Source organism: Falco rusticolus, chromosome 9, assembly GCF_015220075.1.
Source record: "Falco rusticolus isolate bFalRus1 chromosome 9, bFalRus1.pri, whole genome shotgun sequence".
Classification (NCBI taxonomy): Eukaryota; Metazoa; Chordata; class Aves; order Falconiformes; family Falconidae; genus Falco; species Falco rusticolus.
The window spans coordinates 44,155,879-44,171,263 of NC_051195.1; the positions used below are offsets into that span (position 1 = coordinate 44,155,879).

Consider the following 15,385-nt stretch of genomic DNA (forward strand, 5'->3'; position numbering starts at 1 on the left):
AGTCAGCTACCCAGCCAGAGGGATTTCTTTGGTTTCTTTTTGCTGCAACCAGGGATGAGTAGAACTTGGGACAGTGGTGTATCTACCTATAAATACCTGCCATCCAAGCACAAAGGCTGGTTACCTGTCTCCAGGTTCAGCAAACATCTTTTAAAACAAATATTTGCAAGCAACTTCCAACAACATGGCAAGCAGAGAGAAGATACCGAGTTCTTGACCAGCTCTCAGCCTCCCACCACCAGTAGCATCTTCCTCGCTCACCTGAGTTTCGGCAGCTAGGCGCGGCATGGACGCTGCCCGCCCCTGGCTCTCCAGGCCTGGTTGGTGCTCCCCGTTGGCAAGTGTGGGGCTGATTTCCCTCATTTCTACCACCTGATTGAAACAAGAAATAGTTTCAGTAGCAAGAATATGAACGTCAGCTTTGAAGCCTTCATCTGAGCAGGCTTCTGCTAAGTCTGGTTTAATTGTAAAGAGGGAAAGAGAGTAAATTAAGAGCTGCGGAGTGCCCAGGTTACTCTATCTACAGTGCTGTCTTCAACAAGGATGACAGCAGGCCAAGCTCTTCCACCAGCCATGGCAACAAGCCCCAGGTGACCTGTGAAACTCCTCATCTGAGTTTATACACTGATGACAATGGGACACCTAGGAAGAGATAACCTTAAGTAACCTATTGCAGCCCACGTGTAATTCCATTAAAAGCGTGCCCAGATGTACAGCTATCAGACTGTAAAAGCTACTGGATTTGTTTTTTCTCCATAATATTCAGGCAACCTTGGCCTTGTAAGAGACAGAACAATGCTTGTCGCAAGGGACGGATCTGCCGTCTACTGCATTTCACCCTGTCTTTACCTGTTTTTTCCAAACATTTTCTAAAATTTCTAAAAACCTACTGCATTTCTAAAACCTACTGCATCTCACCCCATCTTCGCATCTTCACCCTGTTTTCTCACCCGTTCAATGGGAATTTCTTCTGAGTGGCCTCGTTCAAAAGCTGGTGTCCTGGTTTCATAAAACATATCCTGGGTGCGTTGGGTCCCCCAAGAACTGGACTCTTTGATCCCACCCTCTGAGGCTGGCCTGTCAGAAGGAAAAGAGGAAAAGATTAATTCTTTTGCAAAGAGATTTTGCTGACCTTGTTGTGATGAAGGTAAATGGCTCAGATGCCCTTTGAGGTTTCACTTGTGAAACTAGTTTCAGGATAGGCGCAGCTGCTGGTGAAGCTATAACGTCCCTGGCCACTTTCTACACAGCCTGAAGATCTCATGAGCAACAAGGAAATCAAACCAGCTATCACTTTTTTTTTTTTTTTTCCCCAGTAACTAAGGAAAACAACTTCTGCAGCTTAAGTTCTGATGAAGAATGAAGAATTTTGGAGTTCAGGCAAATTATGTCCAAGACCAGCTGGACATGGGTCAAACCCATCTGTGGCCATGCTGAAGTACATACACTGAAGGTACAGTGGTACAGGTGGCCCTGGGTTTCTCTGTTCAGTCTGATCTTAGTTTCCCCATCACAGTTATTTGGGATATTTATACTTTGGATGTCTATTACTAAAGAACCATAGTGCTTGTGACCCAGAGGACAGTCACCTGAAGAGCAAGAAATGGAGAATAGATTAGGAATCACTGACACAATAACTGTCCTCTTCTCTGTGGAGGTATTATTTTACCTAAAGACAAAGAGCCAGATTCTGTCCCGGAAAGTCTCAAGAAGCTCTTGCCATTGCCAAGTGCCATGAGCTCGAGGGATGACTTTGTTCCCAAGGACATTCTGACTCCCATGAACTCACTGCAGTGGGGGTTGGTGGGTCGGGATGTGTTTGGTTGTTTTGCAATGATCCCAAATTCCTGTGAGCAGACTCACACTTACAACTAGCCACAATGACAAGCTCTCCAATTAAGATTCAGAGGACACCATTAAGAAAATACACAGCTCTGGAGACCCCAATGCCAACACCACGTGGATAACTACACCTGAGACAGCAGTGGGAAGCAGAGCCACAGGGAGGAATTTTGGTAGCCACAGGTGGGAAATTGTCCCATCCATGGCGTGAAGGAGCCATTGGTTTTGGTGTCACCAGCGGTGCTGCCCCACCTCCAAAGCAACTGAACCAGCAGTGGTTGGGGTTGGTGCATACACCCAGCGTGCCCTTTCTGTGTCACAGCTTTGGCGAGGAGGTCCCGGGATACTCACAAGGCACCCCCGTTGTTGAGTGAGGCTGAGCTCTTCTGGCGAAGGAACGCCTTTGCGTTGTTGAACGCTGTGGGCTGGGTTTGCTCCAAGGTGGCCTTCAGGGGGTGGAAGAGTGACACCGGTCCAGGCTATGAAGCACAAGGAAAGGTTGTCAGAGACAGAGCTGTGAGCGGAGGGGATGCCCTGCAGTGCTTTTCCTCATTAATAAGAAGTCCACTTTGTCACCTTGAGGGATCAGCCCAGCAGAAAGCACACCCCAGCCTTCCCATAGCTGGAAGGTGCTCTGCAGGACACTTGCTGCCCTCAGCTCTGGGTAAGCCAAAGTTGTCCTGCAGCCCCCTGCCCTCTGACAAAGCATCCTGCGGTCCCTAGGGGATTGCACCCACTGACGTGACCAAAGGGGCTCTGCAGTTCAGGTGGCTCAGACACAGCGTCTGTCGTAGCCTCCCATCTGTGAGCCAGCCAGTCAGGCCATGCTGAAGATCAGCTGGAGGGTATCCTGAAATCAACAGATATTTGTCCTAGGGTAAGGATAAAAATTTGTTTTCGGGAGGTGGGTTTGTGTTGGAGGTGATTTTGGGAGGCTAAGATTATAAGGGGTAGGAGTCAGCAGGTTAGAGCAAGGAGAGGGAAGGAAATTTGGTTGATGCCATTGGGCACACAACCCCAAGCCAGTTGTGTGGAAATATTTTCAAAAAAATTGTAAAAATCTTAAAATCTTTTACAGCCAAAACAATTTTGATTAATTCCCATTTTCAGGAGCAACTTAAACATTTTATATACAAACTAGCATCAGCTTTCAATAATTCTTTGGTATCCCAAATAAATCTTTCAGTGTTCCCTAGTCTCTAGGCTACTACTTCTGAAACTAGCATTTAGCCTGTCAAACGTCACCTGACATTTTTTTGAAAAGATCTTTCCTGACCTACTGGAAAAGGCAATTGCAACAGTTTTGGTTTGTTTTTTTTTTTGACAGAAAGAGACTTTGAGGAGAGGTTTCCATTTCTGAAACAGCATTTTCAAACCCTGCATGAAGAAGCATCCAGACTTTCTAGATGAAATGTGCTGATGACCCTCGTCAGAGCTGCCCAGGGGCAGGACCGAGAGGCTACCGCGTGGCTGGGTACCTGGCACAGGCCTCCAGGTGGCTGGTGGACTTGCTCCCTGGTGTTCTTGTTCTGCTTGTAGAAGTCAAATATCATCAGCGCTGCATAGACCTTCCCCACAGTCATCTCATCGGCTGCCAGAGGATGGTGAAACACGGCAGACATGTTGATGTGAGGAGCAGGGAAGGATCGGGAGAAGAATAAGTCAAAGAGCAGAAGAAAAAACAACAAATGGGTGTCAAAAACAAGGCAAAAGAAGAGGTGAGGTTAGAACAATGAGGCAAAATAGACAGAGAGAAGTGGAGGAAAGAAAGAAAGAAAGAAAGAAAGAAAGAAAGAAAGAAAAAGTTACAACAGACTTCTTCAGATCTTTGCCTGTTGCTGCCTTTCACACCTGAGGAGGATGGCCGCTGCCTCTAGCTCCCTGCAGCAAACATTCGCAGAGAACGTGCAGAACAAGACCAGGCAGGAAAACTCTGTGGCATTGTAAGCATTGCCCTCAGAAGACTCACTAAATTAATACCAGACCCACAGCTAGCTTTTTATCAACAAAGAAGCCTTACTCCTATTTCTTTGAATTATAGTCAACTGGGGCATAATGGGCTAACGTACACTGAAAGAGTATTGCGTTTTTCCAGTTGCCTTTTTCCACCCTCACAGCTGTGCTAGCAGCCCTTCCTGGCACGGCTGGAGCACTTACTGTGCAGCAGAGGGTTAAGGCAGCAGGTACACAGCCATCAAGAGAGAAGGGGAAGAAAAGCCTTAAGCAGTCACTACCCACTGATTTGCACCTCCTCAGCTCCCTCATTTTTTCTTAATTAACAATGTCTTTATTGCTCTGCACTGATTCTTATTAATCAGGAATCCAGAGCCCTTGTCTGGGTCAATCAAGATAATGGCAAACTTTCCATTTTCTTGGCACATTTGCCCAGTACATCATCAAGTGACACAAAGGCCTTTAACCTTAAAATACCCCACTTGTGATTCTGCAAGTTCTCAGCAAACTTTAATTTTCCTGTCCTGGTTTTCTGGAGCCCAGAGAGTAGAAATTGTTCTCTCATCCTGAAAGGCACAGGCTGAAGGCAGACAAAGGCCAGGAAAAGGCTTTGGAAGAGGCTACGCAGGGCACTGGTCCCTTCTTGGCACTGGGTTGGTTGTTGTTTTCTTTCTAAGTATAGGAAACCTGCTGCAGCATGATGAAATACATGCCTAGAGGTGACCTCAGCTTCCCTGCTCCGTATATGCCCATAGCATGGAGGTGTGAGCTGTGAACCCTGCAGGGAGGGCACCAAGAAGCCAAACTGCACTTGGTTTCTTTGTTGCATCCTCTAGGTGCACCTAGACGGGGCTAGGGACAGAGCGGGCAAGGAGGGAGAAACCTGCTTCTTAGGTGGCTGCGAGGGGCTGGGGGCTGGCTGATGAACCGCTTACGTTTGTGAGGAGGCACCAGCAAATCCAGCGTCTTCTGGGACAGATTGGGCCAAACCAGTGAGATCTCCTTTCTCAACTCAGCATCGCACTGGTGCTGTTTAACACCCCCTGCAGAATGGGATAGGGGAGAGAGAGAGAGGCACATGAAGGAGAGTGAAAACCCTTGTGCGCACATACCACTGTTGGCACTGCAAACGCAGAAGGCAATGCCATGGTTGATTATAAAACCTCTCCACCAACTTTTCCCAAAGTCTTTGACAATGAGACGTAAGCACGCTGTTCGGTGTCAGCAGCGATATCACAAGGTAAAAGAGAAAGAGCCGAACACAGCAGCATTATTCAAATGGCCAAAGTGAGGTCTTAACACACAAGTGGAAAGTGATTAAAGTATATGTAAGCCAACAGGCCAGCTCCCAGATGAATGCACTGCACGGTAGCCAATTAAGTAGTTCATCTGAATGACAGAGATTATTTTTCTAAGAGAAAAGTAATGGGAGGAGGCTCTGGGTACTCTGCTACGTGGCGATTTGAACTCCCCAAGGAAACTCATTAGGGAGGGTTCATTAAGGGCCTGTTAGTCCCACTAAAGACTCAATTAAATGTAGCACATGACACCTATTCAAACAAAGCACATATCAACAAAACAGGTCAAAACCTCACAACCCACAGCAAACATAAACCTTATAAAGAATCCAGCGCTATCAGCTGAGCTCTCTTCTCTGGTTCCCTTCCAGTGTGCAGCCAAAGACAAGGGTGGGGGGAGCCTTTTTCAACTGGAAAAGGCTGGTTGGATTACCATTGCTGACAGGTAACTAGAAACCTAAAATAACACAAACTCGCTGCATCCTTAGCTAGAGGGTATTACTAAAATAAGGCGATGGCCCCTAAAACCCCAGGCGGTCCTAAACGTATCCTTAGAAATGAGCGATACTTGGTGTCACTCCCTAGGGAAGTCCCAGTGACCTCAAATTTTTGTTGTCTTCCAGCACTGCCTACCCAAAGCATCAAAGGCAAAGTTTAAGCAACATATGAGGGAGGTAATTAATATGTAGAGGTTGAATGGCTGGCCTAAAACCACTTAGGAAAAGCACAACATCCTAACCCTGCCCTGCCCTTTGCTTATAAGAGCACTGTTACCTCCTGTTAGCTTTTAAATGAGGTATAAAAGCGCTTTGGCCAGTCATGCCTTGATTCTGACCCCAGCCAGCCTGATTAACTAGTGTAACGACCCAGAGAAAAGGCCAATGATTTTATTACATTGCAAAGTTTAATTGGGAAGTCAAGTAAATGCCTGATTAAACACTTAAATAATTAAGTTTTATCTCAAGGCAGAATGCAGTTCACAGCACTTGGAGTCACTGCTTCGCTGCCAGCAGAGAGCAACTGGAGAGAAAGGGTTGTTCCTCCCTCATGCTGGAATAGTTAAGAGGTGTGGAAACTCTCATCTCCGATGTACAGCAACAAGCCCATGCACAGGGCTTCTCTGAAAGCTCTCAATGGAGATGGCCAAAGTTCTCCACAACATGTCGGCAGGGCTGCCAGTGTGCAGCCACCCCAAAGGCAGAGTGATGCTCAGGACCCCACTGCTGCCTGCCCCAGGCTCCCTTGTCCTCAGGCGCTGGCAGATAATATGAAAATAGCATTTCCACCTGGGGCAGGACTTCTGTGGTTTTGGGAAGACACCAAATCGGGGTCTGAGCCCCCGCATGCTGTTAAACATCAGCTCCCTCTCACCTGAGGCGAGTTTGATTTCTAGGGCAGTGCGGATCAAAGCCATCAGCGTGGACGTGAAGTGGACAGTTAAATCCTCAGGTGAGATCGGCATGTTCATCCGCACCAGGCGCTGGAGAGAGAAATGCAGTCGCTGTGAGTGTGAGTCAGGATTCCTCCCCCCACCCCCCTTCCCTCCCCCCTCTGTGAGGCCTTAGAAACAGCCAGATTACAAATGCCCGTTAACTTTTTGCGCACTGAGCTAAAATGCATCTTTTCCATATAGATGTCACCTCCCTTTCAGGAGCAGGTCTGAGTTGTAACAGTGGTTTTAGTGGTTAAACAATTGATTTGCCAGCATTTGTACTGCAATCCTGCCTCCTTCCAAAAGAAGTCGATGTGACTGCTCTCGTTCCATTTCAAACCTGGCACCCTGCTCCTGATGGTCTCCAACTATACCTGCAGCCTCCAGACACGTGGCTGGTACCCGTCACCCTACCAAAGCAGCATGCTCAGGAGATACAAACTGTGGAGCCACCTCCACCATCCTTGCCTACCCCAGTTACCCTCACCCATGTTATGGTTCTACAACAGGAGTGACAGCAACAAATGGGACCTGGCACCATCACATGAAGGAAGATGCTGGAGGATTTGCATCTACCATCCGAGGATGCAGCTCCATCCAGAAAGTGACCGAGCCTCTTCCAGCTGTGCAGGTGAGTGGGACGTGAGGAAGGCACTGTCAGTGACAATGACAACAGGAGGCATGTGAGTGCTTTGTACAGGAGCTGTGCAGTCTCTGGAGTGGTTCCACGAGGATGCATTTCATGCACAGCCTGAAGCACACTTGAAAACAAGGCTGGTGAGCCCTGCGGTGTGGCTCTAGTGCTCTGGGGCAGTTTGGGGCTGGCTGCTAAAGGTGTGTGACATCCTTTTTATTTGAGACCCTTGGGTTCTGTCTCTTACTTCCTTCACTGTGGGCATCCTAGGAGCTCTGAAGGTCTCTTCCTTTCCTTCCAGTCAGTGAGCTACACAGCTCCATCTGGACCTTATCCACAGAGGAAGAGGCTGGATTAACACGATGAGGACTATAGTTTCCCCCAACTATGTTCTTTCCGGACAGATATGGAATAGTCCCTCAGGACCAGTGTCTTCCAAGATCTTCAGACCTGGTAGCAATTCCATCCTCATCACCAGCCAGGACCAGCTCTGACAGGGCAAAGTCATTCTTCTTGTAAGCAATGAAGTACCTGAGATTGCTTTGGAAAACTGTGGCTCCCTTAACACTCCTGGCAGCAGATCATGTAAATGCAGACGAGACAAGCCTTGCTGATAACCTTAGCAACACATTTAAAGGATGGATTTCTTCTCCTTTGGCAATCTAATGATTTCTCAGCTCCTCGGCTTTCACAAGCTGTTCAGAAACCTCCTTGGCCAGACCCATATCAGACGAGCCTCAGTGTTTCCGTTCACCAAGGGTACGTGCAACCTGAGGAAGTCTCTGGGCATTCATCCGTCTAAGCAGAGCCTCCCAGCAGCCTGTAAAACCAAGTGTGAGCTTGGCCTGGGCCCCTTGCTTGGGAGGGAATTTCATCCATATCTGAAGGCTGCTTAGTCTGTTATTTTGATCCCTATCACTGTTCAGAAACCTTCTCTTTGTTTAACAACAGCTCAACATGCTGCAAAAGAAATCTAAGCAGAGCCAGCAGTGGGCTGCGGGCTCACCGAGGCAGCAAGCTGCCCTGGCAGGCAGCGCACAGGCAAGGCCAGATCCTGCCCAGGCTCAGCACCCTGTAATACTGTGCAATGGCGATGGTTGAGAGGGTTTCTCGTAGCTGCAGCTTTGCCAGCGCAGACCTAGCTGCAGATGTGACGGCGGTGGCTCAGGGGTACCTCACGCAGCCCCACTCACCCTCCTCGCTGGCTGGGGAAGCTGCACGGTGGAAGTGCTGCTGCTTATGGGCAGGTTTTTTGCTGGTGAGGGGAAACAGCGTGTAGCTGAGAGCAGGGATCTGCCTGGAGTTTCAGGTGAGGTGAGAGGCAGAGTGCTCAGCGTGAGCACCGATTCCCTACTCTTATGCTCTACTCAAACGTGAGCCAACACTGGTGAACGAGGACTTGGTCCATCACTGGGTTAGCTCCTTGCTTACAGAAATCTCTGATACGCAGTTTCCCAGAGTATGAACTTAGCTGCCTTAGGCCTTTTGCTGCCTGAAAGAGGACAGACTCCAGCCCTGGTACCTTCTGCCAGCCAAGGAGAAAATGCCCCACTCCAGGCAGGACATGTGTCACCACTGATGGGGGCACAGGGCACTGGTCCAGTGCAGAAATTCTGCTTCTGAAGTGAGCTGACATTCGGAACAGACGAGACCTCCTTATTTATCTTGTTACTTGTCTCCGGATCTCGTTGCATGCCAAAGGGACAAGAAACTCATGTAACAGCTTACCCTGCCTCCTGAAGTCTGAGACAAACCATTACAATCTCAAAGATTTTTGTTAAAGCATGCCCAGAGGTTATCTTCCATGTCTGACAAGCCTCAGAGATAGGGAAATAAAACCAAGACTCTCCTCCTTTTACAATTCAATGAGAGTATCAAATGCTGGCAATGCCACAACAATTTTTTTCTGTTCACTGGTGTCGAATGAAACAGGATTCCAATTCAGACTTCTGCCCTCAGCACACAAAAAAATTGTTATATCGACAAGAGTCCATGGTTATCACTTACAGAGTCCCACTGAATCCCATTTCAGTGGGAGAGAGAGTTAAGGGATGGAGAGAGAAAGAAGACGCATGGAAGTGAAGAACAAGCAGATGAGAAAGAATTCCCCACAGGAGAGCTCTATCCTCACAAAAGCTAATGCCAAAATGCATTTTGGGACTGAGATATCCCAGGTCCCCCCAGCTGACTTTCCAGACCAAATTCCCAAAGGACATGGATGCAAAACACGGGCCATGTCCCAGCAATACGCAGCAATGCTGGGTGGTGGTGTTTCCTCCTAAATTTAATCAGGGACAAAGGATTTAGAGAGTGATGTTCCAAGAGGTTGCACACTTGTAATGGTACACTTGCAGGAAGGCTGGCTGAGCAAAAGCCACATGGAAATGCTGCATAGGAGTGCTGCAGCCAGCCACCAACCACAAAAACTTTCTCCAGAGCATGTCCCTTCCTTCCTCCTCACATCGCCCTCTATGCTGCCTGGTCTACAGCATTCTTCCCATCCCAAAATACAAACTGATCAAACAGGTCAACCCAGACACCTTTAGGTCATTGAAATTTCTGGTAAATCACCAACCAACAGAAGGCGGGGTTGTTGTATCACTCCTCATGCATCTCACAGCCCCTAGCTAGGGATGGCCAGCACTAGCAGTCACATCAGGAGAGGGGAGGCTTGGTCTGGCTTGGGTGGGATGTCTCCCTCTCTCCTATCAGGGTAGCAAACCTGAACACATCTCCCCATCCTCCTCTGGGGTAGGTTGTTGACTGCCAGTTGAGAAGCACGTGCACTGCAAGGTGGACTGCAAGTTGCACTTACCAGAGCAGAGCAGCTCTCCATTTCTTAGCCAAAAACCCCATAAAATGAGACAAAAGTGCCTTATAACCTGCTACAGCAAAGCTTGACAGGTCTCAGCTACAAGCTGCCCCAGATCCCTCCCAATACCAGTGAAAACTGCTTTCTTGGAAGCCCCTGACATGAGAAAATATGTTGCTTAAATGGATATGCCACATTTCTGTGAGAGCTCCTGCTGAAGATGAAGCAGGTACCAGAAAGGAATTAATTCATCTTTGATTCAAAATAGCTTTGTCACCACGCCATGTGGGAGGCAAGGGAGAAGGCAGCTTGGTGAGACATGCTCACTCCATGTCCCCACACCACCATAGGCACCAGTGGAGCCAAGGAGTGATCCAGATGTTGGCACAGCTGCCCCAGAGGAGGCACTCGGCACCAGAATGTCCCTGCCCATCATCTAGTGCATGTTCCTAGTGCCATAAATGCAATGGAAAGGCCGAAACTGCAAACAAAAAGATACCTTAATTCTTCCCTCCAACGTTATAAAACAACCTTAATGTAAAAACATCTCCTTCCAACATGCACGGAGCAAGAAATTCCAACGTTTTCAAAGCTGCTTCCTACTTTTACCTGTATTTTAATTCATTTACATTTCTATAGGACCCATTTAAAAGGAACTGGAATCCAACTGAAACTGGTAAAATTTCTCAAAGATGAATTTTCTTGTTGACCCAAAATTGGTCTTTGAAAAATGAATCACGAACTTCTGATTTTTATCCTTAACCAGGACACAAGAGAAAATTTCTATGCTTTTCATACAGCATAGGCAACAACATGGTTAACAAAAGCCAAACAACTGAACCACTTGTTTAGCTTGTACATGGCAATTTAAAGTAAAATTAACATCTCTCCCCATTTTTGCTGTTACTCCTGGCTGAAGTTGTTCTTCAAGGCCATGTCTTACCAATCCCTTGTGCTTTGGAAGTCAATGCAAAAATCTGGTAAAAAATAAATAAATCTGATTTGGATAAGTTTTCATCTTTCTGGACTCCAGAAGGAAAACATATGAGCCTGCTGATGGAGATGTCAGGCCACCCGATGCTTCCCCACACTAGTAAAAAGCTTGCATCACTTCGGGTGCCTTGGAAACTGCCAGCCACAAATGAGGGGTATCCAGGAAAATAGCTGGGAAGCAGGAAGAAAAAAAGGTTAAAATCCCTCCCAGGTGCCCAGACCTGGCAGGAAAGGGCCTCCCCCTCCCCCCGGCTGCTCCTCTTCCTCCCTTCATCTCCAATTTCCTTTGAGGAAAAGCAGCTGGCAGCAGATGGAGTCCCCGCCTCTGTTTCCCAGCTGCGCTTGGGGAACCCTTCTCCAGCCCTTGGTTTTAATTAGGTGGTTTTGGAGGCATCCCCCTCCTGAGTAAGGGGAGCTCGTTAGTGTTTCTGCAGGAAAAGGCCCCAGAGGCAGGAGCTGCAACAGTGTCTCTAGAGTCTCCTAATTAACTCTGTGCAGATAACGAGACAGCAACCGATTACAGCCAGGTTAGGGAGGCAATGCTTTTTGCTCTGGTTACTTGTGTGGTCAGAGAGGTTCTAGTAGTGACTTAATTGCAAATAAACAAAGACACTGCTAACGAGAAACCAAACCTGTGTGTCAAGCAGAATTGACAGAATTTGTGCCCTTTCAACATTTGGTTTCTGCAGATTTCCTGCTCAGAACTTCTTGGACAATGTCTGAATAGGCAGGGAATTTATTAGAGAAATGGGGGAAAATTCCTCCCAGTATGAAAAGTCAGGATAAAAGGTCTCCTGCTGGCTCCCAGCCTGACCCAGAAAGTGAGCACCAAACAGAAATATCTGCACTGTAAATTTTATTCACCGACACATTTGTCCAAACGTTAGCAGGAAGAGGAGCATATGGAGCTACAAATGCCAGGAAAACTAGCTGGCACCCCAACGGATTTGAATCATTAAGAGCACCCCATCCACAGCCCCCGCGCAGCCACTGGGACAAGAACTGCTCTGCGAATAAGTCCCAAATGGGAATAAATTCAGGACAATGGAACACTGCTGGTGGGAAACAAGGCTGAGTTTGGTGAATAAATTATTTGCTATGAATAATTCACCCTGACCTAGTTGTAATTATTCTACTCTCATTTAACTCTTCTGTTGGCTTCAGAGAGGCTGGCCAGGGCCCTCCTCCCTCCCATGGCCAACAGAGGAGCGAGGTCTGGGCCCCAAAATGTGGGCTCTGTCTCTGGCACACAGCTGGACCTGTCTGGGCTGGGGAGCCAGCTCAGCTCTGGGATCACCCCCCATCGCATATCCAGGAGCCTTGGCCATGTCAGGAGGTGATAAAGGAAGAAGCCAGAGCCCTTCTAATCCCTGCAGTAAATCAATCGCCCTTGAAATAGGGAGCAAAAAGCTCTGCTTGACAGCATCAACAGAGCCACAAAACGAAGTCAAGAGCCCCCTCCAGCTGCCAGCATCGCCCAGCAGACTCTATGTGGGACTCTGCCTAGAGCAGGACTTGGACAGTGTAGAGCCGTGGCTGCTGGTGATGCTGTCTTCTCCTGTCCCTGGAGAGGGTGGTAAAAAAATGACTCTGAAGAGCAGTGGAGAAAGGCTTGTGTTAATGCCTCTCCTGCATCACACCATTCCTAAGAATCACACCCTCAGGCTCTCAAAAAAAACCCTCCTCCAACTTCACTCTTGCAAATACCTGCAAGATACCTTGATGGCACTGCAGTGTCAGAGAGATTTCCTTCTCCTATTTTTTCTAAAGATGCTCTGCAGTGCAAAGGACAGACTGACTCCAGGTGACGGCAAAGCTGGCTGCGGCTCTGCCCTTATTGCTACTACTGGATAGGACATCAAACCCCAGGACCCTTCACTATCAACAAGCTGATATCAAGACAAACAATTGTCTAAGAGGCCTCAAAATCTCAACACATGACTGTCAACAGCGTGAAAAAACATCACCACCCTCATCTGAAAATGGACAAGCAATCAAATCTCAAGACACTGGAGTGAAGTCAAAGTGGGTTTCTTTCCTCTTTTCATTTGAGTAGAAAAGATTTTAAAATTCAGTCCCTTCACATTCTTCTCACCCCCCAGTGCAGGACAGAGCTCTCCTGGTGCCCGAGCAGCGCAGCCGGGGCCCCCCCGCATGCAGCCCCAGGCAAGCAGCAAGCCACGCGCACGGAACTGCAGAGGCTGGTCATGCCGGCCAAGGAGACCAGTTGAGAAAGGGGAACCAGAAAACAGCAGAAAGGAAGGACAGCAGCCAAGGGGGCTGCAAAGAGGGAAAAATCCAAACAAAATGACAGTGTGCACGTACTGAGAAGGCAACACAGACAAAGATGGGGAAAACACATCAAACCTTTGCAGAGAGGACTGGGAAAAAAATATATGGAAAGAAAAAGGATGGACACGTGGGGCAAAAGAGCTTTTGCCAGACAGACCAGTAAGGTTTATAAAATATCATTTTGTTCAGAGAGAGAGAGAGCAAAACCAGCTCAGAGACAAAGCCCTGGCGGCTGTCAGCACTGACTCTGCTGCAGTTGCAGGACAAGGGGGTCGTTGTCCCTCTGCAGGCTGGCTCTGCGGGAAGGTGTGCATGGTTGGGTGGGCTGCCCTGTGCTCCCCAAGTCTCCCATCAGCTGTGGGAGGACAGCAAGGTTGGCACTGGTAGGGGAACAGCTGGCAGGTGTAGGGCAAGGGGATGCCACGACCCACACGCAGCCGCCACCTGGGGGAAGATGCTCAGCACCAATCTGTCTCGGTGGACATGCTGTTCCTGGTGCTGCAGATAGAAGGGGAGGAGGGAGGGAGCCAAAACCAGTACTGCCTCGCCACAAGGGTTTAGTTTTATCAGCAGCCATAGCTGGGAGTGAGGGTCAGTGCAAGCTGCAGCCTTACACTGTTGGAAAAAATTCAAATCTGGTCTTAAATCCATATTTCTGTATTTTGGGGCTCTTTGATAACATGCAAAATGAATCTGATCACCTTCAAGCTCAGAGAAATCTGATGTCCAGTCTAGATTTGAGCTGTTTGATTGGAACCAGTCTCTACTTTCGGTTCAGTCATACACAGACACCCTTTAGAGGTTTCATAGTTGATAAGTAAAAATCAAAGATGCCTTTAAAGAAAATCAGGAGTCTGTATTTTAGAAAGAAACCGTTGGTATGTACCTAAGTTCTGTGGATTTGTTCTGTGAAGACAGACAAATTAAATGAGGTCCCAGCTGACTCACAGGGAAAAGACAGACAGGGAAGGCACATCTGCAGTGCCTCTGCCCGGGGAAAGCCTGCTGCAGCCGTCAAGAGCAATCGCAGAGGCACACAAACACCACACTAAGAAAATCAGCCAAAGGGTTTGTTTAAAATGCCTATTTTAACACATGATCTCTGTGTCCCCTTTCATTTTCTTCCTTTTTTAACTGCACAAGATTGGGGGGTGGGGAAGCTTTATGCTTGTGGTACACGTGTGACCACAGAGCAGCAGGTCTGGGTTGTCCAGCTGCAAATGCCTACTGCCGGGCTTTCAGCAGGGCACAGCTCCATCTTAAGTCAAAGGAAACTTACAGGTGTTAAAAAGAGACACCGATTACTTTAAAATCAGTGGGTTTCTGCGTATAATTGGCACTTCTATCCAGATGTTTACCTATCTACTCATCTATCTGAAATAGCTGAGAGCTGGCATTTTGATGTAGCTGGGTTTCTCAGGCTTAGTTATGGTACGGTGGGTATGAATTACTCATAATAGAGATGCTGTTTTAAAGCAGCTACCAAAGTGGCCAGAAACAAATCAGAAGAAATACATAAAAGATATCTAACTGGCTAGCCTTAAGGTTATGTTTAATTTTCTTTTTATTTTAAATCCTAACACTCTGAGGAAGGATCTTGTATCTGAACCTCTTCTTGCTGCTAAGTGCCCTACATAAAGGCAGGCCAAGGTTTGGGTTTAGCTTGAGTCTTTTTGCAAAATCTTGCTTTCATAAGGCTTCAGTGAACAAACAAGCACTACTGGAGGGGCTGTTGTGATTGGGATCCGTTGCACCAAGCACGGTGGGGGCCAGTAATTAGGCTTGGTGGTGACTCAAATGACATCAACTGCCAAAAAAAACCCTGTTGAGTTTTATGGGCGCCCAATTACGCCAGTGCTAAATGCTTATGACAAACCTCTCCCTCTAAAACTGTGACATTCAATGTTAGAAGCTTCCCAGGAATCAGCCCTGCAAATGTAAATTTCCAAGCGCCCTGCGAGCCGTTGGGAAGGCAGTGCAGCTTTAACTGGCAGGGTCTGGGTCTGCTCCTTAATTCCAGTTCTATGTCTAGCTCAGTTTCATCCCCACAACATCTGAAAGGCGGCAGCTAACAGCCTTTTGCAGTTTTGTGGTTGAATTAAAAAGTTTTTCAGAATAAACAATAAGTT

At 47.7% G+C, this 15,385-nt stretch overlaps 1 protein-coding gene across 1 annotated transcript in view; it reads right to left on the reverse strand.

The window, feature by feature from the left end:
• The window catches only part of CACNA1B (calcium voltage-gated channel subunit alpha1 B), a 300,338-nt gene that overhangs the window by 12,021 nt on the left and 272,932 nt on the right, over positions 1-15,385 (reverse strand). Inside the window, exons 39-44 of the mRNA XM_037399979.1 lie at positions 6,465-6,573; positions 4,731-4,838; positions 3,321-3,433; positions 2,194-2,321; positions 951-1,077; positions 262-372 (exon numbers count right to left, since the gene is read on the reverse strand). Of these exons, the coding sequence (XP_037255876.1) occupies positions 262-372; positions 951-1,077; positions 2,194-2,321; positions 3,321-3,433; positions 4,731-4,838; positions 6,465-6,573 (696 nt within the window). The remainder of the gene's footprint in view (positions 1-261; positions 373-950; positions 1,078-2,193; positions 2,322-3,320; positions 3,434-4,730; positions 4,839-6,464; positions 6,574-15,385) is intronic.